A 26,807-nucleotide genomic window follows, 5' to 3' on the forward strand; every position below is an offset into this window, starting at 1 on the left:
ATTTTACAGCTTAAGGGGGAAAATAAGGTAGATCTTGCAAGGTGACAAAATGATACACTTGAATGGAACTGTAAGACAAAAAAACCCACTCCCATCCCCCTCCTCAATTCCCAAGGAAAAAAAGGACTTTTTCTAGTGACAGCTGTTGTGTCATTCTGCTGTTTGGGGTGGTTCTGAAGCATCTTCAGCTGGGGTTTGGACCATACCCTGAAGTAGAAATTCAGAAAGAAAGAAGTGTAAGAAACAATCATTTATGCTTTCAAGAGGCACAAGGATGAGTAGGAAAGAAGTTACAGCAATAAACAACAAAACAAACTTCCATTTTTTCTCCAAATTTTCATTTAGATACAGCCACAGTGCAGAGGTTCAGGTTCGTCTCCAGTTCCTGACATGTGTGTTTTCTACTCTGGGATCCCCAGATCATTTCAGTGAGTATTTCAGGTTATCTTACCACAAAACCACCCAGAGTAAGGCAAAAATACTTCTTAGCAATCCATGTCAGCTTAATATGTTAGTTTAAACATACAATTTAGAATAATCCCTGAGACAGCTTCAAAAGAAGGAAAATTTTCTGGCAAAGGCACAGAACCAATGTTGGAGTTCAAATTCTGTTGCAGTTCTGTAAAAACAAATTTTCATATTCTCTGTGCTGCAGTTTTTCTAAATAATAGGATTGTAGTAATTACTAAAGGAGGATAATACATTATGTATTTATGGTACATAATGGTTTGTGTCCATAATGAGATCTTTTACTGGAGTACTGTATTCCAAAAAGAAATAATTCTTCATATTTTAATACTGTCAGAAATTAATTTTCCTTATGAAGAATGAAATTACATTTTTTACAATTAATATTTGGATGGTCTCACTATAGATAGTCAAATTGTCATTTATGTGTTATGACCTGACAGAAATACTCTGATTTTTCTGCGTGTTCTTGGGTTTTATGAAATATTTGGTGTTCTAAAAGAGTAGTTAAAAATACTTGCCCAATTGTAGGGTTGAGTTTAGAACAAGTGGACATCCTGTGGCACTGCTTAGTAGAAGATTCTGAATGTTATGATGATGCACTTCACTGGTTCTTGAATCAAGTACGGAGCAAGGACCAGCACGCCATGGGTATGGAGACGTACAAGCATCTTTTTTTGGAAAAGGTATGTGCACAGTTAATTGCAGCCTCATCTTCCAATAATGAAGAGAATGTTTCATTCCATTTCAACACTGTTTATTGCATTTAAAATTGTTTCTATGGAAATCATCTCTTCAGTAGTCCAGGAGGGCCCTGCTTGTCATGGAAAGGTTTTCCTGTGCTTGGAGAGAGGAGGGAAATGGATTAGTGGGAATTCTTTTCACAGTACAATTTACCTGAGTGCTTCTTTACAAATAGCCCACGTGTTCTGTCTGCAGCTGTGTAGCACTTTATTTTAATTTGGAGAAGAATCTTCACAAAACTATAGTCTGCTTTATGCTGTACAGCTCCACCTGACTGAAAAATGGACTTTTCTTTTTCAGAGGGGCCTATAAATATCAGCAATACAGCCACTGAAAAGACAAACATGCAGAGCTTTCGCCAGGGGGTTCAATTCCATCCATCTATTTTGACAGATGGCATTACAAAATGGAGAGATTGTGCAAAAATTAATGTAGTCCAGTTCTTTCCCAAGATTGCACAGGTTTTTGTCTGGTTTTTTGCATATGTTTAAGTTTTTTGGATGGATGTCACATATGCTAACAAGTGCTCCTGCTGATGATAAGTTAAGCAGTTGATGTTAAAATGCAATAACTCTTTTTCCTCTGCATTGTTACAGTTCAAATCAGTGGTGAACTGTTCAAGCCAATTATAGTTGATTTCTTTATTCTATCTAAACTCAGAGTATGATCTTTTTCAAGAGCAAGTCTATTTGATCTACTACATTTGAGTGGGATTAATAATAGCAGTGATTAGTAATAACAGTGCTAGTGCAATAAATACCCTGCAATTGCTCTGTGCTCCAGCAGTGACATCTTTTTGCATTTGTTTAGATGCCCCAGCTGAAACCTGAAACCATCAGCATGACTGGCCTGAACCTCTTCCAGCATCTGTGTAACTTGGCTCGGCTGGCCACGAGTGCCTACGATGGGGGCTCCAACTCCGAGGTGAGCCTGCCTCTGGCCCTTGCTTCTCTTCTCTCTGCCACCTGGGCATTTTGTCTCTCAGTGCAAAGACAGGAAACCACCAAAACCTGATACCTGTTGCCTGCATCTCTTGGTGCAGTTTATCATATTTTATCATAACTGAGCTATATCCACTGTGTTGAGTTTAAAAACCATGTTTGTAACATTTACTTATCTAGTGAAGAAGAGTCAGATGACATTCTGTTAGTCATACTTAAATCTGACTAGAAATGTGTTGTAAAATGTTATGTATTATATACTTTAGAAGCTTTCAATCCAGAGCAATTACTTCATAAATAAAATTATATTTAGAATATGTTCTCCAAATTGATTTGAGGCATTTTTTTTTTCTTGCAATGAACATTGATTGTAGTTGTGGTTTTAAGCTTCATTTGGAAGTTCTCCTGTTTGTCAGAAATGAAATTTCACTATTTTGAATTTCAACCAGTTCTCCTCATGTGTGACTTGGAAACTGTTTCTGAGAAATTGAGAGTTCTGTAGTAATTGGTGTTGCAGTGATGACAGTGCAAACAGTGGAGAAAATGAGATATTGTTATGATTGAGTCAAGAGGTAAAAAGAATGTCTCAGATCAGAAAATCTTCACTCCCAGTAAATTAATGAGGTTTTGTTTCCCTTTTGGCCAACAGCTGTGTGGCATGGACCAGTTCTGGGGCATTGCTCTAAGGGCCCAGTCTGGAGATGTCAGTCGAGCAGCCATCCAGTACATCAACTCCTACTACATCAACGGTATCCACGTCCATTTTCATCCTTTTTTGGCTGTTTGAAATGCTTTAAAGAATACCCAGCACTATCCTTTTATTCTTCTTTTATATTTTATTCTTCATCCTTTTATTATTCTTAGTATTAAAATGCGTTGTTCCAAAGCTGTGCTTATAAATTGACTTGAACTGGTATTGCAGGTAAAACTGGCCTGGAAAAAGAGCAGGAATTTATTAGCAAGTGTATGGAGAGTCTGATGATAGCTTCGAGTAACCTGGAGCAAGACTCTCATTCAAGTCTGACCATTATTGAAAGAGGGCTCTTAATGCTGAAAACACACCTGGAGGCTTTTAGGAGAAGGTAAAAAACTCTATTGATCTATTTGGATGCAGAATTTATTTCTATTCCTCTTACCATAATGTTGAGTGTGTTAAGAGTGATTATTAATTTAAGGAATGGTTTCATTGTGTAAAGGAAAGGCAGTAGGGAATAATTGTGAAAGGTAATAAATAAAGTTTAAACAGTTACCAGAGCTGGCCCTTGTTCTTGTATAAAAATGTGTGTATGTGTTTGTGTTTCCCCATCCCTCACCAAAGAAACTTCTTAAAAGTTATTTTAATTTTATTTCAAACACAGCGAGGCTGTCAATAACTTCCTCTTCCCAAAAAAATAAATCAAAACAGCATTTGCAGATTTTGTCTATCAAAACAGCATTTGCAGGTTTTGTCTTTCTTTCATTGTTCAGCAAACATTTGGATTAAACAGGCTTTGACAAAACCACTTTTTCCGTGTTTTTCCCTGCTTCCTAAGGTTTGCATATCACCTGAGGCAGTGGCAGATTGAAGGCACTGGCATCAGCAGTCACTTGAAAGCCCTGAGTGACAAACAGTCTCTACCTCTAAGGATTGTCTGTCAGCCAGCTGGCCTTCCTGACAAGGTGGGTGAAAATCCCTTTCCAGGCACAGCCTCCCTGCCCAGTGCTCCTAATCCCACAGCTCTCTTGGGAAAATAAAACCCCTGTTTCCTTTCAGATGACCATAGAAATGTACCCTAGTGATCAGGTGGCTGATCTGCGAGCAGAAGTCACCCACTGGTATGAAAATCTGCAGAAGGAGCAGATCAACCAGCAAGCACAGCTGCAGGAGTTTGGCCAAAGCAGTCGCAAAGGGGATTTCCCTGGTGAGCTCTTCCTGCCTGGAGCTTTTGCCTTTACAGCTTAAAAATGCCTCAGCTAAGCAAGCATTGTGATTTATTTTCTTAAGCTGTAGTTCAAATTAGTATCACCCTCTCTTCTAATTAATAGTGTTGTTTTTAAGCCCTACCATTTATTTGAAATAGCAAAGAAATTGTAAATCCTTTAAGTCCTTGAATCTGTCTAAATTCCCTGCTCCAATAGATTTTCCCCCACATTATTTTGCTTCTTGTTGTTTGAAATGATGTTATTTTCTGTAAACTGGAGAGTCTGTTGCACACAACCTGATAAAATTTTACATTTCAATTTTACATTTCAATTTTACATTTCAATTTTACATTTCAATTTTACATTTACATGTATATCTTATGCTGTATTTCATCTGATTCATACACTTCTGTCTCTGCCATTGAGTCAGAGTTTGAAGCCCCAATTCAAATCCATAATTTATGCTCTGTATGGATGTATTTCAGTCAGGTGGAAGATTTTCCTTACTCCTGCAATTGCTTTTTAATTTATGGCCATCCAGTAGCAGAAATGATTCTTCATCCTGCTTTGAGGCTGCTAATTTGGAATGTCACCTTGCTTTGTACAGTGAATATGCATCCTCTTGTTGTTCCCTCTTTGTGTTTGTGAGTGAATGAAAACCCTGCTTTATCCTTCAGGAGGGTATTCTATTCCTGATATTAAATATTACAGCATTCTTAGCACTTATTGCTGTTCAAAGTGTTTTCTGAATTTTCTTTGTTTTCTTGGTTTTTCTTTCTCATTATAAGCATGAGTTAGCGTGTAATGAACAATTATCTGAACAAATTCTGTTCATGAACAGCTCTTTCCAACACCACCATTAGTATATGTTTAAACATGATGGAAACTTGCTCTTCACAGTTTAACAACTTCTAAAAAAACTGTTTTAATGAGACACAATGGAAGTAAACCAGACTGAAATTTGGACACATTAATTGCCTCCTTTGTAGAATCCTTTTCCAGCCACTCAGCAGAAGCAGTTTTAGTAAAGAAACTGTCTTGTTTTCCACCACATAGTAGTAAATATTTATTTTTGTTGTAACTGGCATTTTAGAAACACGTGGTCACGCTGGGCAAAGTGTGCTTGTTAGAAGAGAGGCTTGGTTGTCTGCACCAAATGGGATTTAATTCTTTATTTTTTAATTGTTTGGGTTTCTTGTTCAGTGTTGAGTTCTTTGCAGGGTGTTCTCAGTTTTCCCCTTCTGAAGTGGGTGTGACTTCTTTGGTTCCAACTTACATTTAAGTAAGATTAATCAATGCTTCTCTGACTTGGCCACAAGTGTGGGGTACAGGGGCATTTTGTTGATGATCACAATCATTTTCCATTATCCTTCAGTGGCACAGTATCATTTACTACAAAATACGGAAGGCATGTTTGAATTTGTATTATAAACATTTTTAACTACCAACTTGGGTGACCTGGTATTGCAAAGGTTATTTGTGAATACAAATGTAAGTAAAGTAAATTTATGCAAGTAAATTTAGTTTATTTATACAAGTTTAAATTAGTTTAATGTAATAACCACTTTTCTTAAGGAAATGGCATCAAGATTTTGCCTCTGCTGAGGGGTGTACTATCAAAGCTGTGAAACTGAATCTATGAATCCAGGATTTTGCTGAAATAGGCTTTTATCCTAGGTGGCCTCATGGGACCTGTGAGAATGATTTCATCTGGGCACGAGCTGACAACTGACTATGATGAGAAAACTCTGCACGAGCTGGGCTTCAAGGACATGCAGGTACTGCCAGCATGGGAGCAGGGACCAAGGCTTGGCTCTGCTCTTCTGCAGCTGATTCTGCACCTGGGCTGGCTGGGAGCAACCCCTGGGGGATGCCAGCTCAGGACTGGAGTCTCCCCAGCTGCAGGGGCAGAATCAGGAGTGTGGTTGATGCTTTGTGAGGGCTGCCCTAGAGCAGAGGCTGGACAGAGCTAAAGAATAAAGCAGGGATTTATTAAAAGGATCTCCTCCATGGATCCACCTTGGGCAGCACAAGAGCCCAGCCAGGCCTCACCCAGGATGAACCAAAATGGTCACAAAATGCACAACCGGCCACGGGGTCTCTCAGTTTATCAGCTTTTCAGGGGTCTCTCAGTTTATCAGGGTTTATCAGTTTTGCTCCATTTGCATTTTGGAGTGAATTGTCCAATTACAGCTCCAGCCCATCAAGTCTCACCCTTCTTGTTCTTTCTCTTCATTCTGCCATTATGCTCCTGGGCCTGAGATTGGGATCATTTGTCCTTGGTTCCCAGCTAGAGAAGGAATTGTTTTGTCTCCCTACTCTGTGCAGAGAGCTCACCATCCCCTAAAATGAAGCTCAGACCCACACACTAAAGCAGCACAGAATCTAAAAAACCTAAAAGCTAAACCTGAGGCATCGAGTGCAGCTACACCATGAATGCCTCAAGTGAAAGCAATGCCTTGCTGAAAATGCTGCAAAGCCGGGATTTGACTACAAAACCAAGAATTGTCTTTAATTTTTGAATTCTGAGCCTTGTGAAAACATTGCATGCTTGTCACAAAGCTCCCTCTGCTCGCTGTGTCTGCTGCAGATGGTGTTTGTGTCCCTCGGTGCCCCCAGGAGGGAGCGCAAGGGTGAAGGTGTCCAGCTGCCAGCCTCCTGCCTGCCTCCTCCTCAGAAGGACAACATTCCAATGCTCTTACTCCTGCAAGAACCTCACCTCACCACCCTCTTTGATTTGTTAGAGATGCTGGCCTCTTTTAAGCCTCCTTCTGGAGAAGTGGCTATGGAAGACAGTGAGGTAATTCACAGTGATTCTATTAGAACAGTTGCATTGAAGTCTTATTTCATTGGATCTGGTTTTCCTGTGTAGCCTATTTTTCTCTACTCTGTTCAGTTGCTAGAGATGTTTTTTGCCTGCTCATTCACGTGGTAAAATCTTCATTATTCTCCTTTTTTCTTAGCAATAATATTGCTAAGATATTGCTAATATTTTCTTAGCAATAATAGAACATTTGAATGTTGTAAATACTGTAGAAGCTATAAAAGCAATTCTTAAGAAAAAATATTGATTATTTAAGTTGACGTGGTGACTCATAATGGGAATTGGCTTGAAGAAAGGTTTGTAAAGTTTTATTGAAAAACCCTAGCTTGATCTTCTATGCCATCATTAGCTTGAGGGAAATTAAATCATATATTGTACATTTGAACCTGTAATTTATTTATAAGTTTTATCTGCATTTAAATATTTCAAAATATGTGGTATGATTTAAAGATCATGTAACTTAATTTCTTGCAAGTTGAGACCTCAGTTATCAGATCCTAATTATGGATTTAGTTATTAGATAGGAAACAGGTTCTTAATTACAAATAAATAGGTTTTTGGGCTTTGAAATGTCTTTTTCTCAAAGAAGTTCACAGTAAGAATGGTTATGGTTTGGTTTGTCAGAGTGCAAGGTGTGAAGAGCTCCATCTCCATGCAGAGAACTTATCCAGACGTGTCTGGGAACTGTTAATGCTCCTACCAACGTGCCCTAATATGCTGCAGGCATTCCAGAATATTTCTGATGAGCAGGTGAACAAAGCTTTACATGTTTATCTTTATGATACTTGAATTTTTTAGCATCCAGTGTTTTAGTTGGAATTTCCCCAAATAGGAATGTTACATAGTAAATCTGTTAAGTGTCCTGAGACAGGAGTAAACCTAATAAATCTAAAACTAAACAGAGATGTCAGCTTAGCTCCCAAAGTTCGTTTTTATCATTTATTTTCAAAGTTTATTTTATAAATTAAAAGAAATTTAATCAGTACTAATGATCACAATCTTTTCACTTGGATGGAAAGAGCAGTTTCTTCAGTTCAGCCTGGCTTTAACACTGTGGCTGTTGTGGTAGTGATTCTTCTGTACTCTATTCCCTCAGCTCATAGCATGGGTTGATTTCTACAGATAAAAATATTTTTCAGCCTCTTTAAAAGTGGTTGAAATTGCATCCTAACAGGTTGTAGATATTACAGCTTTTTATGCACACATGCATCAAAATGTTGGTGGCACTTACAGTGTGATGTTTGCTTTCCTCTAATGTAAAATTATGTGTATTTCAGCATATAATAATGTTGCCTTTTCATTGTTCAGATTGTTAATCATGTATAGAAATCTGCTTGAAATTGTCTCATTTCAGATAACGGAGGAAATTAAACCCCAAATAATCTGTGCATGCCACTTGAAAAATCCTCTCCCTGAACTTTTAGATAGATGAGCATTACATGTAATTGTATTAATGATTTTCTATCTTTTTTTCATCTTTCAAGGGTAATGATGGCTTTAGCTGGAAGGACCTCCTGCGAATAAAAAGTGCCCATAAACTTTTGTATGCCCTGGAGATCATTGAAGCTCTGGGGAAGCCCAACAGGAGGATAAGACGGGAATCTACGGTAATTTCCTTGCACAGAATCTTCATTTTTCTCTGAACCAAAGCATAGATTGAGGATTTATTTTAGAGTATTACAATTCTTGAGCTGCTTTTACCGTTAATTTTGTTTATCTTTAGGGAAGTTACAGTGATCTTTACCCAGACTCAGATGATTCAAGTGAAGATCAAATAGAAAACAGTAAAAACACGTGGAGCTGCAAGGTTTGTTTTTCCTACAGTATTCCATGATACCTAAGACAATTTTTCAAGAGAAATTTAAAATAAAAACCCATTTAAAACATTATCTATCATAAAATCATTTCTCTCAAATTTAGGGATAACATTTGCAAGTTTTTCTGTGTTATCAGGCTTGTAAATTTGTGGTAGCCACGTACCATTATTTCATTTGTTTTCATAAAATATCCAGCTGAATAGTTTATAATTTATTTATTCATTTGTAAAGCTTAGGTTGGTGTCTAACTGATCTTAGTGGTATTTCTGTATCTGCTTTTTCTCACATTGAACCCATCATATGCTTACAGTTTGTTGCTGCTGGAGGGCTCCAGCAGTTACTGGAAATTTTCAATTCTGGAATCCTAGAGCCTAAGGAGCAGGAATCATGGACTGTGGTAGGTGTTCACTCTGCCTTTGTTTCCAGAGGAACATTGCTGGTATTTGTAAGGACTTTTAATGCCTTGAGCCTTTGTTACAGTTATTTTTCTGTTGTGAAATAGATCCCTTCTGTGATTGAAACCACCAGATTCTATGTAGTAGCATCTTTTTTTTGAATATTTTATATTCCTGGAAGAGCTTATTTAAAAAAAGAAAGTATACATATATTTCTGCTTTTTTATGTTTTAAAACCACCCTTCTTGGTTTTCTATGGATTTTGGGGAGGGTTGTCTGGTCTTAAAATTGTAGAACTTAAAATTGTAGCTCATGGAACCTTAGAGGGGAAAAAATCTGGGTCCCTTCCTCAGGAATGATTGCAACTACATTGGTGTTACTATAACAGATCATACTTCTTTAAAGAAACCAAAAGTAGCCAAACAAGAATGGAATATTTATTTATTTTTGCTATTTTTTCTGCTTATTTTAGGAAAGGTTGTTATTTGGAGAATTATTTATCACAGTCTATTAGTAGCGAATTATTTATCACAGTCTATTAGCAGTAATCTGTTAATTATCTTTCCCTTGTCTAAGAGGCCAAGAAATACCAGTTTCCCTTGCTCTCAGTGTGACAATTAGCATAGTGGCTGTGGTGCTAATAAAGAACTTGTCAATAATGCACATGTTCTATAAGAATGACTAATAATCACCTTTTTCATTATTATTCTATCATTAGTTTGTGCTACATTCAAGTTACTTCTATAGTTTTTTCTCCTTTATACCTTGCTGAGGTTTTCAGTTGCAAATTCCATCGCAGGCATTGAATTATTTATAAAATCAATCCCTCAAAATTGAAGATTTCTCTTGTATTTGTGGGGTTCCCTGACAAAGAGAGGAATGATGAATCTGACTCCATGTTTTTAGAAGGCTAAATTATTATTTTATTATATTATATTAAAGAATACTAAACTAAACTATACTAAAGAGTACAGAAAGGATACAGACAGAAGGCTAAAAGATAATAATGAAAACTCGTGACTCCTTCCAGAGTCCCAACACAGCCTGCCGGTGATTGGGCATTTGTCACGGACATATTTTATAAAAAATCCTTTTGCTAGCCAGGATTTTTCTCCTGAGAAGCTGAGAAGCCTCAGAGGCAAAGAAAACCAATAATTATCTGCTGCTGTGGAATGCAGCAGGTGCATCTTTGATTGGTGCATGTTGGTTGTTTCTAATCAATGGCCAATCACAGTCAGCTGGCTCAGACTCTCTCAGAGGCACCAGCTTTTGTTATCATTCCTTTCTATTCCTTGCAAGTCTTCTGATGAAATCCTTTCTTCTGTTCTTTTAGTATAGTTTTAGTATATCATTTTCTCTTCATCTAATATATATTATAAAGAATAAATCAGCCTTCTGAAACATGGAGTCAGGATTCTCATCTCTTCCCTTGTCCTGGGAGGCCTGTGAACACCACCACAGTCATTAAGTCAAAACAATTCACATGAGCCCAATGAAGCAACCACCTGTTGGACAAACAGTCTCCAAACCACATTCCAAAGCAGCAAAACACAGGAGAAGCAAATGAGATAACATTGTTTTCCTTTTTCTCTGAGGCTTCTCAGCTTCCCAGGAGAAGAATCCTGGGCAAGGGAATTTCTCCAGAAAATATGACAGTGACAGATTTCTTTTCCTTCCCCTTCCCAGTGGCAGCTGGACTGCCTTGCTTGCTTGCTGAAGCTGATCTGCCAGTTTGCAGTGGACCCCTCAGATCTGGATCTGGCTTACCATGATGTCTTTGCCTGGTCTGGGGTGGCAGAGAGCCACAGGAAAAGGACGTGGCCGGGCAAGTCCAGGAAAACCACGAGTGACCACGTCAAGGGCCTTCATATCCCCAGGCTGACAGAGGTAGGAGACACACAGAGGTTCTAGGAGCTCTAGGAAACATCTCCTTTGCTAAAAGAGTTAAATGTGAAGTCCTTATTTTAGTACTAAAATCATGGAATGGAAAAGTCTGTAGTACTAATTGATCTCAGTAATATAATTGATCTCTTGCTTGTTCTCTAGAAAAGTATTTGAATATCTGTAAGCCTGGCAACCAAAAGATGGGTTTTGGTGGTTGATGAACACATTAATTGGGAATTCAGAATCCAGTGCTTTGTCCCTGTTTCTTAGATTTTATTTCCTGAATTGATCAGTCCTTTTTTACAGTAGCATATTATTATTAACCTGTGTTTATAACATGAGCTGCCCTTGTCCTCGCTAAATCCATGTTGGATTCCTTCAGGAAACACTGAAATAACTTTATTAGGGATATCTGAGGGAGTGTGAACTTACCTGCAGCTGTAAACCTTCCTGCCAGATTCCTGCATGCTGATTTCCTAAGGCAGGCTGAGCACATGGGGTATTTTGGCATCAGGGGAACATTCAGTGTAAATTGACTTTCTTGGGCACAGGACCAGCTGTGACTGCCAAAAAGTGCAAGTCTGAGCTCTGAGCTGGAGCCAAACTTCCCCTTTGTTATACCTGGAAAGACCTGAACTATTCTATAAATATCAGCCTTTTTTGACAAAACAAATCCCTAAATCACCAGGGCTACTGTCATACAGGGAACTTAGCACATGTATTAAATTTTTGAACATGTAAATGGTGCTGTTGCTTTCTCTTACTGGTTTTAAATTTTTAGTTGTCAATTGATTAGTAGTTTTGATTGCTGTAGATTTGATATTTAAGTTTTTTAAGATTTTCTTCACGCTTGCATTTTAAAATTCTGTGTAGTCTGTCAGATTGGCTCAAGATGAATATCTTAAGAGAGTGGTTAGTCAGTAAAATGTGTTGATCACAGAGGTAGGCACAATTTAAGTGCCCAACCTCATCCTCAGCCCTGTCTCCTCAAACCTAAGGCTTTTAAAAGGCTGTGAGTAGTTTCTACTTTAAAAAAATACCATGTTTTTACTAAAAGGATTGAATAAATGGTTGATTTTCCTATTCAGTTGAATTGTCTTCTTTAGAAAATGAAATTTTAGCATCTAGACCTAGTCAGTGAAACGTGGGATTTTAGCTCTGCTTTAATAAAGCCAGTAAATTGTTAACTGTGAAGATGCTGTGATTTGCCTTTGGCCCTTCCTCCTCTGCACAGGTGGGTTTATTTAGATTCACACAGTGTGTATAATTAAAAAACAGATCAAAAACTTGTTGTTATATTAACTTGTTTTTTTTTTTTTTTTTTTTCTTTCGACTTCAATTTTTAAAGGTGTTTCTTGTACTTGTCCAGGGAACCAGTTTGATTCAGCGACTTATGTCAGTTGCTTATACATATGACAACTTGGCACCTAGGTACAAATCTTCTTCTTTTTGTGATAAAGCTGATGAGTGTGCGCATTTCCATCACTGCTTTCCTGCAGGACCCGCCCCGGGGCTCTCCCAGCTCTGCTCCCTCTGCCAGCCACATCCCTCTGAGCCCCAGAGGCTGCAGATTGCCTTTCCTTAGTCACCTCCTGCAGTGGCAGGGAGGAGAGGGGTGAGAACTCTGTGCTCAGGGTGGAAGGCATGGGTGTGTAAATGATAAATCACATCAATTCTCATGCCAACATGTGGGAATGGTCCTCACTCGGGGTCACCAAATGTGGTGGTGTGCTCAGGGGTCCCAGGAGGAGGGAAGAGATGAGAATATGAGAATCCTGACTCCATGTTTCAGAAGGCTGATTTATTATTTTATGATATATATTATATTAAAAGAAAATGATATACTAAAACTATACTAAAAGAATAGAAGAAAGGATTTCATCAGAAGGCTTGAAAGGAATAGAAAGGAATGGAATAATAAAATCTTTGCCATCTCAGAGATGTCTCTGAGAGTCTGAGACAGCTGGACTGTGATTGGCCATTAATTGAAAACAACCACATGAGGCCAATCCCAGGTGCACCTGTTGCATTCCACAGCAGCAGATCACCATTGGTTACATTTCATTTCTGAGGCCTCTCAGCTTCTCAGGAGAGAAAATCCAAACAAAAGGATTTTTCATAAAATATGTTAGTGCCACCAAAATCCCTTCTTTGTTTTCTCCAGAGCATTCTTAATTTCAAGGCAGCATAAAGGAGAAATTAAAATAAATTCACATGTTGCTTAGTTGTCTGTCAGTTTTGACTTATTTTTCCCACCCTGCTGATACTGAAGGCAAAATCTGACATATTGGAGATTTTGGTCCTGTTGCCTTTTCATCCTGGGAAAAGCAATTCTGTGTAAGGCTGCATTGTGGCAGGCAGAGTGATGCTGGGGAGGTCAGGTTTTTGTAGAATTGATTCCAAGTGATGGATAGTTGCTTTACTATATTTTTAAAAGATTGTTAAGGGCATTCAGAACATTTCCAGTCTGCAAGTGTGCTTAACTTTCACCTCTAGTTGAGTTGCAGGAAAAATATTTAAGTATATATGCTATATTTTTGGTTTCATAACCTTTTATTGTAATTAATAAAAATGGAAGTAAATAAATAGAAACATTTAAAGTTTGGAAATGTTTATTCAGAGTGTGGTTCCTTTATGAAGAAAACTAGATTTCCTCTGTATGGGTCAGTTCTTAGCTCTGACATCTCTGGCTTGGATAAAATAAAGAAGGGGCTGTGGGTACTTCTCCTTGGCTTTTAATCTTGTAGTCAGTAAAGCTTCATGGGGGTGACTTGAAGGCTTCCATAGTTTTGTTATTGTTGCTAATTTTGAATACTGCAAGCAATGAATCCTTTTAAGATGAATTTAGATTTTCCAAGTGGTTACTTAAAGAGTAACTGTGTTGTGACTTGTGTGTACTTGTATTTCTGAGTATAATCTGTTATGTGCTGTGTGATAAAATTCAAATTATTTTCTCTTCTTCCCATCAGGGTGTTGAAGGCTCAGTCTGATCACAGGTCAAGGCATGAAGGTCAGTGCTGCAAAACAGCTGTGTCAGGAGCTAATAACAGGGATGGCAAATTGATGATAATTTATTATTTGGGTTTATTCCACCATTAGAAAGATGGAAAATTGTTTTACTCCAAGAAAATACCCCTGGTTTCTGAGTGAAATCCAGTCCAGGTTTTTTCCCCAGTCTGGATTTTCTGTGAAATCTGGTTCAGGTTTTTCCCTGAGCCACTTCCCAGGAGAAATCCAGTCCAGTTTTCCTTCAGTCCTAATTCCAGGTGAAATCCGGGTCTGGGTTTTCCCGATTAAGCATTCCAGAGAATTCCTGTCTGGGTTTTTCCTGCTCCTTTTTCTGGCTGAAACCTCACTGAGATTTTCCCAATCCTCTTTCCAGGCTAAATCCCATCTGGATTTTCCCCCATTCCTGCTCCCACCCCTCATCCCCAAACTTTATTTAAGACCAGGAAGGGGGGAAGTTCAGTTCTATTTTGGGAGTGAAGCTGGGGCAGTGGTTAGAAGCATCTTCTGCTCAGTGAGGTTTTCAGCTGCTTCCCTCTTGCCAAAACACTTCTTACTGGGCTTCTGGCAGAAATTCTGTGTGAGAATTTTCAGCTCAGGTTGCATCAATGAGGAGGACAGCAAATTGAGACAAATCCCATCCAGCACTTTATCCTGCATAAATAACCAATGGCACAGGTATGCAGGCAGCATCCTGTGGAAATGTAACACTTTGCAAAGAAGAAAATAGGAAATTCAGGTGGAAGTTAAGTAGAAGGTGAGGGGGCTACCAGGAATAAACTCTGATTGCACCTGAAAAATTAAAATTAGACCTTATTCCAAGAGCAGCTTTCTTTATTCTGCCATGAGGAAGAGCTTCATTGGCAAGACAGGTGGGGTCCTATTCCATAAAAAAGCTGTTCTGGGCACCCCTGGATACATCTGTAATTGAGTGTTCAGGCCTTGTTTACAGGGAATAAATCCCAGTAGATACTGGCCCCAGAAATTGCTGCCATTCATTTGATGGGTCTGTGCTCGGGCTCCTGCTGCTGGCAGTCTCTCTCCTAAATAATCAAAGATGAAGAATGGTTTCTCTTTGATAATTCCTTCAGAAAATGGGGTATTTGAAAATGTAGTCCTGGAAAGCATCCTGGCCTTTTTACCAGAGGAAAGGTGGCACTGGATGGAGTCTGAAGCACTGCAAAATTCTCATTCTGATTTCATTACAAAGACACTACCTAAGAATTTCCAAAGTTTGGGGGCTGCAAGGTGATTGCAATGGAACTTTTGTTTGAGGCAACACAAATGTAGCCACAGAAATGAGTACAAAACAGGAAATAAATGTGCAGATGTGATGCAAAGCACCAGCTCACAGCTCAAGACGTAGAGATTTAGGAAAGGACTGTGCCCCTCACTGTTAATTTTAATCTAATTGGATGGTCATCATTAGTACAGTGGTCAGTGTTTAATCAGCATATTGATAAAACTCCTGAGGTTTTTTGTATCCTAAGTGCCAAGAGAGGTTTTGTCTTGCCTGTTACTGAAATAAATGCCATTTTGGGTGTGCAGCCCTTCTGCCCAGGAAGCCTTTGCTGTGCTTACACCCTTTAGAACTGGTAGGTGTGATAAGTCAAAGCCAAATCAGAGTAAAAGGCTGCAATTCTGTTACTGTGCTCAGCCTTCAAGGGCAGCTCTGAATTTGGCTGCCTGCATTGGTCACCTGATGGCAGTGGCAGCAGTGTGGGATGATGAGAGTGATGTCCATGAAACAGGAAACCTTAAGGGACTGTGAGTAAGGATCTCTTGGGAGCTGCACTCTCAAGTATCTGAAGAGCTGCAGCCAGTCTGTTCTCCTGCTGAAGCTCACAGTTTGGGTGCTGGAGTTACCTTGATAAATGGTGTGCAGTGCACAGCTAGGAGGGAAATAAGTGCTGGGTGTCAGGTGTAAGGAGCTAACAGATTGGTTAAGTGTATGTTTGACTCTAGACAGGCATGGCTTACAGTGGGGTTTGTCTCCTCCTGCACTCACTCACTCACTCACTATTCCATGTGGGGTTTGTCTCCTGCAGTCACTCACTCACTGTTCCATGTGGGGTTTCTCTCCTCCTGCAGTCACTCACTCACTATTCCATGTGGGGTTTGTCTCCTGCAGTCACTCACTATTCCATGTGGGGTTTCTCTCCTCCTGCAGTCACTCACTGTCCCATGTGGGGTTTCTCTCTCCTGCAGTCACTCACTGTTCCATGTGGGGTTTGTCTCCTGCAGTCACTCACTCACTGTTCCATGTGGGGTTTCTCTCTCCTGCAGTCACTCACTGTTCCATGTGGGGTTTCTCTCTCCTGCAGTCACTCACTGTTCCATGTGGGGTTTCTCTCTCCTGCAGTCACGCACTATCCCATGTGGGGTTTCTCTCTCCTGCAGTCACTCACTCACTGTTCCATGGGGGGTTTCTCTCCTGCAGTCACTCACTCACTATCCCATGTGGGGTTTCTCTCTCCTGCAGTCACTCACTCACTATTCCATGTGGGGTTTCTCTCTCCTGCAGTCACTCACTATTCCATGTGGGGTTTCTCTCTCCTGCAGTCACTCACTATCCCATGTGGGGTTTCTCTCTCCTGCAGTCACTCACTCACTGTTCCATGGGGGGTTTCTCTCCTGCAGTCACTCACTCACTATTCCATGTGGGGTTTCTCTCTCCTGCAGTCACTCACTGTTCCATGTGGGGTTTCTCTCTCCTGCAGTCACTCACTCACTATTCCATGTGGGGTTTCTCTCTCCTGCAGTCACTCACTCACTGTTCCATGTGGGGTTTGTCTCCTCCTGCAGTCACTCACTGTTCCATGTGGGGTTTGTCTCTCCTGCAGTCACTCACTGTTCCATGTGGGGTTTCTCTCTCCTGCAGTCACTCACTGTTCCATGTGGGGTTTGTCTCTCCTGCAGTCACTCACTGTTCCATGTGGGGTTTCTCTCTCCTGCAGTCACTCACTGTTCCATGTGGGGTTTCTCTCTCCTGCAGTCACTCACTGTTCCATGTGGGGTTTCTCTCTCCTGCAGTCACTCACTGTTCCATGTGGGGTTTCTCTCTCCTGCAGTCACTCACTCACTATCCCATGTGGGGTTTCTCTCCTCCTGCAGTCACTCACTCACTATCCCATGTGGGGTTTCTCTCTTCTGCAGTCACTCACTCACTATCCCATGTGGGGTTTCTCTCTTCTGCAGTCACTCACTATTCCATGTGGGGTTTGTCTCCTCCTGCAGTCACTCACTATTCCATGTGGGGTTTGTCTCCTCCTGCAGTCACTCACTGTTCCATGTGGGGTTTCTCTCTCCTGCAGTCACTCACTCACTATTCCATGTGGGGTTTCTCTCTCCTGCAGTCACTCACTATCCCATGTGGGGTTTCTCTCTCCTGCAGTCACTCACTATCCCATGTGGGGTTTCTCTCTCCTGCAGTCACTCACTATCCCATGTGGGGTTTCTCTCTCCTGCAGTCACTCACTATCCCATGTGGGGTTTCTCTCCTCCTGCAGTCACTCACTGTTCCATGTGGGGTTTCTCTCTCCTGCAGTCACTCACTGTTCCATGTGGGGTTTCTCTCTCCTGCAGTCACTCACTCACTGTTCCATGTGGGGTTTCTCTCTCCTGCAGTCACTCACTCACTGTTCCATGTGGGGTTTCTCTCTCCTGCAGTCACTCACTATTCCATGTGGGGTTTCTCTCTCCTGCAGTCACTCACTATTCCATGTGGCTCTTGGTGAGCTGGGCTCACTGCTGCTCCTTGGTGAAATCCAGCCTGGCTGACAGTGACCATTTGCAAGACTGGCTCAAGAAACTCACCCTGCTTATTCCAGAGGTATGGAATGGGGAGCTTGGTGCATTCCTAATTAGTGTCATTACCTTTGGCTTGCCATTCATTCAATCCAAGACTTGTGGTTTCTGCTCCAAGTGGCAGGATCTGCTTCAGTTCCTTGCAGTGCTGGGTGAGAAGTGATCATTGGAAGGTGGCTCTGTGCTCAGTGACAAACCAGGTTATAAACTCTCACCTTTCTCCTTGGCTTCTGTTTGAAGGTCATTTTTTCATTGCCATTCGTTGAAATTTCTGAGTAATTTGTTGAAATTTCTGGGTGATGCCACCTGACTTGAATTAGCTGAAGTGTACTTCCCCCATTATGTTTTTTACATTACTAGATTTATTTTTTTACTATTTATTTTTCTATAATTAGAATCACAAAATGAGGTGAATGAGAATTGATTCTCATTCACCTCACCAGAATCTTTGTCATGACCAAAGATTGATCTAGCTTTAAGTAATTTTTTACTAAAGCTAGACCAAATTTTTACTAAAGCTAGACCAAATTTTTACTAAAGCTAGACTGAAGATGGTCCACAGGCTTAAATGAATAAAGGCTTAAAAATTGCATCAGTTATATTCACAGTAGAATTTTTTTTGTATTTATTGGTGATTGCTTAAAGGTGCAAGGGGGACATGGTGTAATAATTCTTATCTGTTGTTTTATTACTCAAGCACAGAAAAATCTTACAGGCTGGCTCCATTTAAAATCCCTGGAAATGAGAGAGTGCAAACTTCCAAAGCTTGATTACACTGTGGATATTTTTATTAATAAAATGAAGAAGAAAATAGTTTTTCTAGAGAAATTAAATTAATTAGTACTTATGAAAGAGTAAGGGTAAATTCAGGATTCATGTAGATTTCCTTGATTTGCCTGATGTGATATTTTCTATTCTAGTCCCTGTAATCATTCCCATGGAAAATACATAACTTGAGACACAGGACACAAACAAATCATCTTTTTAATTAGAGTAGTATAATTTGCATTTTTCTGTAAGCAGTTGAAATGCACATTATTTGTAATCCCTGTTTTAGAAGGACACATTCAACCCTGATAACCTCTTGGATATTATGAGAGGAATTTATATAACTATGAAGGAAAAACATACAAAAGAAGAAATCTTCCAAAGAATGTGTGTAATGATGCGATTCCATGATTTTTCCTAGACTGCAGTTCGCCACGAGTCCTGCAATGGTTTGTACAAATTGTCTCTCTCTGGCCTGGATGGGGGAGACTCCATCAACCGCTCCTTTCTGCTGCTGGCTGCATCAACCTTGCTAAAATTTCTCCCTGATGCTCAAGCTCTGAAACCAATTAGGGTAAGAATTTAAGAACTGACAAGACTTTCTCAAAGATAAATTTTAAATTCATATTAAAAAAGGAAAAATTTTAAAATCAATATAAAAAGTAAAAAAATTTAAATTATTATTAAAAAGTAAAAAATTTAAAATTATTATTAAAAAGTAAAATATAAAATATAAAAATAAATATAATATATAATAATTTAATACTATATATAAGATAACAAGAGATTGGTATATTATATTGTATTATATTATATTATATTATATTATATTATATTATATTATATTATATTATATTATATTATATTATATTATATTAGTTAAGGATTTAAGTCCTTAACAATATATGATATATAATATAATATATTTTATAATATAATATAAACATATAAAATATAAAAACTAAACATGCTAGCACATTATTGTTGGGTCTGACATACTGTTTCAGATACACAGAGGCTTCTGATTTAGATGCTTCCAGAAACTTTCCAAAAATGGTTAAACTGTGACACTGCAGTAATTTACAGCTCGGCTGTGCCTGGAGAAATGCAGCACAGCTTTTGGGAAGTGCTCCTGTTTTCAAATTTCAATGTCCATTTACACAGATATTTTTTAAAAGAGTTAAATTAAAACAACCTACAGAAGATTTTGTAATATTTATCTGCTTTTTAGGAGAGTTTAAAATTAGAGATGTATTTACCAATTGAAATCAACCCACATTTTTCATGTTTTGTCCTGAATATTTTTGTGGTTTGCAGTGGGTGGGATGAACTCCACACTCTTCTACAAATCTTTTACAGGTCTGGCAGATCATCCTGAATATTTTTCAAGAAAATTAATATATATTGAGGAAGAAAAACAGAGCATACACTGTTACCATTGTGAAATACATTGTTCTTGTACTTACCTTAGAGGCTTGAAGAAAGTAATTCTCTTGTAACACAGTTACTGTGCCTTTTTAATAGAGTTATTTTGTGTTCTACTTCAGAACAAAAGCAATTTCTCTCCACAGATAGAGGATTATGAAGAGGAAGCTGTGCTGAGACCTGGTTGTAAGGAGTATTTTTGGCTGCTGTGCAAACTGATTGATAACATTCATGTCAAAGATGCAAGTCAGGTAGGTTTGCCTTGCATTCATACCAATGTTTATTGCTTTTAATTTGTGTCTTCAGACATTTGTTCTTAAGATTTGATGGACTGTGAGCAGCTCTTGGATGTTTCCCATCTCTCAGTTTACTCTGTACTCAGTAGCTCTTGGAAGTTTCAGGTAGTGCCTCTGTAGAGTCAAGAAAGGGGATTGTTAGAACACACAAGGTGAACTTAGTTGAAAGTCACAGACATGAGAATAGTGTAATTATCTGTGATAATTACACTGTTGATAATTCCAGTGTGTTCCAAAGAGGAGCTAATCAAGTTTTTGATTGAAGCTGAAAGAGTTAAATTCAGTTAACAGCCATTTAGCATAAATCAGAAAACTTACCTTAGAGCATGCCTGAAAATGAGTTTGAATTATCTCTGTTTTTCTGTGTGCAGTAATAATATTTCCTCCAAAAGAAGTCCATAATTCTTTCCCGTTTGTGTTCCATTTTCTTTCTTTTCAATCAGACAACCCTACTTGATTTGGATGCTCTGGCCAGACACCTTGCTGACTGCATTAGGAGGTGAGCCTTACCCCCAGCAATGTCCCTTGTGTTGGAGTGTGTTTTTAGTTTGATTTGTGGTTTTGTAGTCTCTCTGTGTTTTTCTCCCCCTGTTTTTAGAGTGACACAGGCCTGCCTTTGTTATTTAATTGAGCCAGGTCGTTTATCTGTTTGTTACTCAGCTACTTCCTTGCCAGGTTTCAAACCCCCTTCCTTCCCCCCATCCCCAGCACATCCCTCTGGCTGTCCAGGAGCGCCAGGACCCCTGCCAGGGGCTCAGAGACCCTGGCACAGAGCCCAGAACACCTGGGGGTTTGATTGTGACCTGTGGAGCAAATTACCAACCTTACATGAAGATCAGCAAGCCACAACAGTTTAGGTAGAATATTAGTGAAGTTATCACAGGGTGGAAAAGTAGATTTTAGGGTTTCTGGTATGGGGGTTCAGGGGGCAGGATGGAGGGAACTGGGTGTGTCCAGCCTTTCTCCTTCTTCTTCTTCTTGGCCTCCATCTTCTGCTGTGATGTTGGCACTTCCAGATTGGTTTAGAGTAGAAGCTCACTGTCCAACACAGGTGATGGGTATTGGGCAGTAATTGTAAACATTGCACAGGTAGTTTTTAGTATAAAGACATAACCCCACCCCGGGGGCAGGCACAGTGCCTCTGTCTGTCCTGCTGGACGGACCTCAGCAGGGCAGGAGAAAATTTTTATAGATAAGGAACGATAACCAACCTTGAGAATGGGAACTGAAGAGCTCTGACTCCTCCTTCAAGTGCTGGGCTGGGAAAAGAGACTTTCTGACTTTTGTCAGGGTCACTCTGACAAGCTAAGGATCCTGACACCCATCCAGTTGTTAACCCTTCCTATCCCAAGCTGTTCTCCTCCCTTGAAATCCTTCATTGGTTTATACACCTTGTATTCCCCACCTTGTGTTCCACCCCCATTTCTCCCGATGGGTTGAAGATTGTATCCTCCCCTTTATGAGCCATTGTTTGCCATGTTCACTGGGTGCATTGTCAGTGGGGCAGAGCTGTGACATCCCTTCTTGTGGTGGTGTTCACAGGGGTCTCAGGTTGAGGGGAGAGACGAGGATCTGACTCCATGTTTCAGGAGGCTGAGTTATTATTTTATGATATATATTATATTAAAACTATACTAAAGGAATAGAAGAAAGGATTTCATCAGAAGGCTGGCTAAGAATAGAAAAGGAATGATAACAAAGGCTTGTGACTGACCAGACAGTCCAGACAGCTGGGCTGTGATTGGCCATTAATTAGAAACAACCACACGAGACCAATCCCAGATGCACCTGTTGCATTCCACAGCAGCAGATCACCATTGCTTACATTTTGTTCCTGAGGCCTCTCAGCTTCTCAGGAGAAAAGAATCCTAAAGGCAGGATTTTTCATGAAACATGTCTGTGACAGCTTGTCTGCCTGTGTGTGCATCTCCAGCAGGGAGATCCTGGACCACCAGGATGGGAACATCGAGGATGATGGGCTCACAGGGCTGCTGCGCCTCGCCACCAGCGTCATCAAGCACAAACCACCTTTCAAATTCTCCCGCGAGGGCCAGGTGAGCAGGACCTGCAGCACCACTGACACATCAAAACTGGGCCTTTTGCACCACATTTTGATTGCAGGGCTCAATGTATAAAAGTTTGTCATATTTCTAGCCTTAGGATGATGGGCAAGCCCACACATATTCCTTTATTAACAAGCAGCACATACGGTTCCTTCCCTTTCTGTGTAATTTCAGGGTAGAATTCTTCCATCCCTGAAGTTTTATTTATTTTCATTTCTCGTCTTTAAATGTTTTTTTCTATTGATCAGCATTAACTGGTTTAAGTCCTTAACAGCAGCTAATTTTGACCAGATCCTGGGCAGTCTGATCTAAAAGTAACAACCCCTGTGCACTGGCAGAGATCTGTTACAAGATTATTACATTCCACCTCTAAGGTGCAAAAGTGGTGAAGCAGGGGAAGTTTGCTAAAAAACTATTTTATTTCTATTAAAACTATTTATCTGTATTAGCTATTTATTTATATTAAAACTATTTTATTTCTATTAAAACTATTTATCTGTATTAGCTATTTATTTATATTAAAACTATTTTATTTCTATTAAAACTATTTATTTGTATTAGCTATTTATTTATATTAAAACTATTTTATTTCTATTAAAACTATTTGTATTAGCTATTTATTTATATTAAAACTATTTTATTTCTATTAAAACTATTTATTTTATCTTTAAGAACTGCATTGTCATAAAAAAAGGCAAATTGTGTGTAAAAACAATTTTAGATTGATTTTCTGTAGGCTCTACAGAACTTATTATTGGGCCTTTTCAGCTGAAAAGTAGGCCTTGGTGTCTAATGATGTTGTTTATATCTTGGCTGTTTATTCTGTTGTTGTAAAACAGCCCTGAAGGTGATTTGATTGTCCAAATGTGACACTGCTGACAGCATTTGAACAGACTGTGTATTTAACTTAGGGAGAGCTTGCAGATTAAATGAGAATAAGAATTCAATTCACAGAATGCAGTGGTAGAGGAGGATGTGGAAATTAAAACAGAGGAATACAAAGGTCAGGTTTATGTAGCTTGAATGTATGGAAAGCTTAAGAAAAACTTGAGAGAAACTAGTCCTAGAAGTTACTGAAAATCCATGTCTTGTTTGTCAGGTTATCAATCATAAAACCAGTCATATTTTGTGATTCTTTTCCAACTGGTATGTTCCTCTTTAGACTATGATGTGGTTACAGTGCACTTTATGCAGTATAAATTGTTGGAATTTGTGATTCAGAACTTGTATTCAGGTCAGAAAGTTCTGCATGATAGAGGTCCAGAAAGTCAACAGAATTTCCTAGAAAATTGTTGATGTATGGTTCATGTTTTAAGAATACATTCAGGCTGCTCAATGTGCCAATTTCATGTTTTCCAGGAGTTTCTGAGGGACATCTTCAACCTCCTGTTCTTGCTGCCCAGTCTGAAGGACAGACAGCAGCCCAAGTGCAAGTCCCACTCCTCCAGGGCTGCTGCCTATGACTTGCTGGTGGAAATGGTGAAAGGCTCAGTGGAAAACTACAGGCTGCTCCACAACTGGGTCATGGCTCAGCACATGCAGTGTAAGAACCTCTGGAGTGTTTGTGGCCACTAACTCTGCTCTGGGAATTCACTTCCTAGCTCTGCTGTGTATTCCCTGTCACCTGGAGCAGTGGCGCACAAGTGTTGGCATCTTTTGCTCACCTACCAACGACATCCCATAATCATTTCCATATCACCTGTTGTTAAATATTATTATTTAGAGTGTGTGGTTCTGTTAAATGGCAGGTACACACAGGTAACACTGGATTTTACATGTTTCACCCTCTTGTGCTGGATTTTAATTTCCCTTTTTCCTTTCTGACATGAACCATGGGATATTTATATATAAACCAAAGTGTGGAAACTACATGAAGGAATTGGAGTTCTGAGCAGCCCTGTGATGTTTTCAGAGCCTCTGGTATCATTGCAGTTGACTTCAGTCTGTACCCAGATATGTGCATTTAGCAGTTCTGCTGTGCCTCTTGGCTTCCATGCTTCCTGCCTTTTGGAGCCACAGTTCCTGTGTATAATATGGAAATCAGCCACATTTCAAGCTAGTTAATATTTTAATCTTTGGTTTGCAAATCCTTATTATGCACTTTTAGCTTTAGCTAGATTTCTTTCACATGCCCAGTTAAAATTTCTCTAACCTGAGGTTCTGTAATTTATTATAATGTGTGGAATTGATTTTAGTGCCTTACAATTCAGCAAGCAAAAGAGAAATCTGATCATAATAATGCTTTGTGTTCTATTCTCTTATGCCTGGGGCCTTCCAAGGTCTCCTGTGCTCAGAAGAAATATTATGAAGAATATATTTTATGAAAATACTGGCTATTTATGTTTGCTATGAGCATGTTATCTGCTGCTGAGGGTGTCTCTGTCTCTCCAGGTGCAATCATTTGTTTTTAACAATCAGTGTTTTCCTCACTCCAAGTCTCAGTAATTCCTCTGTAGCATTTCCCACAGTTGTTAGTTTCTTTCAAACACTCTTCCCTAGATTGTTTGTTCATCCCAAGTTCTCCAGAGCCATCTGCTCTGTGCTCCTGCTCCATACCCAGCATTTCTCACTTGCATGAATGTTAATTTTATTACAACTGCCACAGTGCTGTTGTCTCTGTGATGTGCACCCAGCACAGGACTTGTGAAACCTCATTTGCTTAAGGGCTTGTTATTCCATTGTTGTGATCCAAAGATTATTGAAACTGGGCTTTTCCACTTTGTCATCCCTGTAATCTTACTGGTCTTCAAAACTCTTGTCTTAGGTCTATCCCTCCATCCTTCTTAGGAGAAACATTAAGGGAAATACTAGAAATTTCCATCCTGGCTTTGGTTTTAAATCTGTTTTCTTGGCAGGGAGGGCTCCCAGTTCATTCAGGATGATCTCACTGAAGAGTGGATTTAGGTATCTTCAGTTGTTCATAGAATTTCTTGCAGTATTTTGGAGTTTTGCTTCTTTAAAGACTGATAAAACCTTTCAGTTCAAAGAGTAGGTGCTTCACTTCCCAGCAAGTTAAAGATCATGTCTGGTGTTACCAGTGGAGCAGGAGCATCCTCAGAAGGTGGAATGTAAAGAAATGCATGGTCATTCTGAGAGGAAAAAATTCAGCTTTAGTTTGCTTAAAATAGAATGTGAACATGGCAAGTTTGGTTTCAAGTTTCCCCTTCTCTTCCTGAGAAAAAGCTGGTTTCTATAACAACAGTGAGGAATAAAGAAGATAGACATCAAGGAGCCTCAAATTTGCCTTTCTAGTTAAGATCCATATGGAGAAGGAAAAATTTTATTACACAAATGAAGTCAGTCACTTAAAAAATCCCAGGCTGGGGAACACAAGGTCATCCTGAGAAAGTCCTTGTCAAGTTGCTGAATGCTCTTTGTCAGATGGAAGGAGGTGGAAGATCCTCCCAGCTGCTCTGTGAAGTACAGAGGAGTCAATGATTGCTTTGCAATTAGAGCTTGATGAGCTCCAGGCAGGGAGAGATGCTGAGCCCTTCCATCAGAAAGGGAGAATGAGGATGCTGTCATTCAGGGATTGCAGCTAAGGGAGGGAATTTTGCATTATTCTGCCAGGCTCATGACCTCCTTTAGGAGGTGAAATGTGCAGGGGAGCTTTGTTTCAACTGGCTGACCAGCCCAGGTAACCTGAGGTCACAGCACTGAGCTTTGCTGAAACAGGAGAATTAAATCTCTTTTCTTCCCTCCTTGGAGCTTCAGGGCTAAGAGTTGTTTTGGTGCCAGTGCCAAAATGAAGATTACAACCATTATTTGTTGTGCAACAGAAACTCTTGAGCGTCTGGTCTCTGAAGATGTGAGGATGCCAAATAGTTCCTGAATTTTTGTCTGATGGTGTGGATTGAGAAGAATCCCTAATGAGCCTTTCATCTGTGACAAAATAATTGAGGATTTAAAGTTTCAGTCTTGAACCCCACATAGCTTTTGTGGATTGTAAAATAAATCCAGACTATTTTTGGGGATTTTTTTTTTCCTCTTTACCTGAACATATACTTCAGCAGAGGTGCTGAATTATTTGTGGGACACACTGTGCTTTCAGAGAATGACATCTTTGGGGATGAACAGCAAAGCTGGATGCATTGCAGGGCTTTGTGTCCAACTTCTTGGATACCAAGGAAGATTGTCTAAGCTGGTTACCATCTTCTTGACTGGCAGATGAGAAGAACTTTGCCATTCTTCTGATTTCTTGGCAGCCATGTCAGAACAAGGCTCATGAAAGAGTCACTCAGCCCTGCCAAACTTGTCTGGTGCCTCCCTGTGTAAGAAATCCATCCCTACATCTGGTATGAAATTCAGAGAATAGAAAGCTTGGAAGAAAAAGAAAATGGCTTTTTCAGTCTGATTCACTTGACATTTGGAGAGCACAGAGAGCCCCTTGCAGCCCAAAGTGATGTTGCAGGAAGGCTGCTGCTCTATCCAAAGATTTTAAAGATTTTCCTGAGGAATGTTTAATCC

At 39.6% G+C, this 26,807-nt stretch overlaps 1 protein-coding gene across 10 annotated transcripts in view; it reads left to right on the plus strand.

Moving 5' to 3' along the window:
- The window catches only part of USP34 (ubiquitin specific peptidase 34), a 118,994-nt gene that overhangs the window by 58,462 nt on the left and 33,725 nt on the right, over positions 1–26,807 (plus strand). For all 10 annotated transcript variants that reach the window (XM_071442611.1, XM_071442105.1, XM_071442343.1 and 7 more), the window contains exons 21-42: positions 346–428; positions 1,000–1,154; positions 2,023–2,136; positions 2,803–2,902; positions 3,076–3,235; positions 3,686–3,812; positions 3,907–4,054; positions 5,733–5,833; positions 6,646–6,855; positions 7,504–7,629; positions 8,364–8,486; positions 8,603–8,686; positions 9,007–9,093; positions 10,778–10,978; positions 12,324–12,406; positions 13,945–13,985; positions 17,689–17,813; positions 18,978–19,130; positions 20,128–20,232; positions 20,721–20,776; positions 22,211–22,331; positions 23,700–23,883. In XM_071442611.1, coding sequence (XP_071298712.1) covers positions 346–428; positions 1,000–1,154; positions 2,023–2,136; positions 2,803–2,902; positions 3,076–3,235; positions 3,686–3,812; positions 3,907–4,054; positions 5,733–5,833; positions 6,646–6,855; positions 7,504–7,629; positions 8,364–8,486; positions 8,603–8,686; positions 9,007–9,093; positions 10,778–10,978; positions 12,324–12,406; positions 13,945–13,985; positions 17,689–17,813; positions 18,978–19,130; positions 20,128–20,232; positions 20,721–20,776; positions 22,211–22,331; positions 23,700–23,883 — 2,687 coding nt within the window. The remainder of the gene's footprint in view (positions 1–345; positions 429–999; positions 1,155–2,022; positions 2,137–2,802; positions 2,903–3,075; positions 3,236–3,685; positions 3,813–3,906; positions 4,055–5,732; positions 5,834–6,645; positions 6,856–7,503; positions 7,630–8,363; positions 8,487–8,602; positions 8,687–9,006; positions 9,094–10,777; positions 10,979–12,323; positions 12,407–13,944; positions 13,986–17,688; positions 17,814–18,977; positions 19,131–20,127; positions 20,233–20,720; positions 20,777–22,210; positions 22,332–23,699; positions 23,884–26,807) is intronic.

Source organism: Agelaius tricolor, unplaced genomic scaffold, assembly GCF_023055355.1.
Source record: "Agelaius tricolor isolate 1412-34295 unplaced genomic scaffold, bAgeTri1.0.p SCAF_1, whole genome shotgun sequence".
NCBI classification, from domain to species: domain Eukaryota; kingdom Metazoa; phylum Chordata; class Aves; order Passeriformes; family Icteridae; genus Agelaius; species Agelaius tricolor.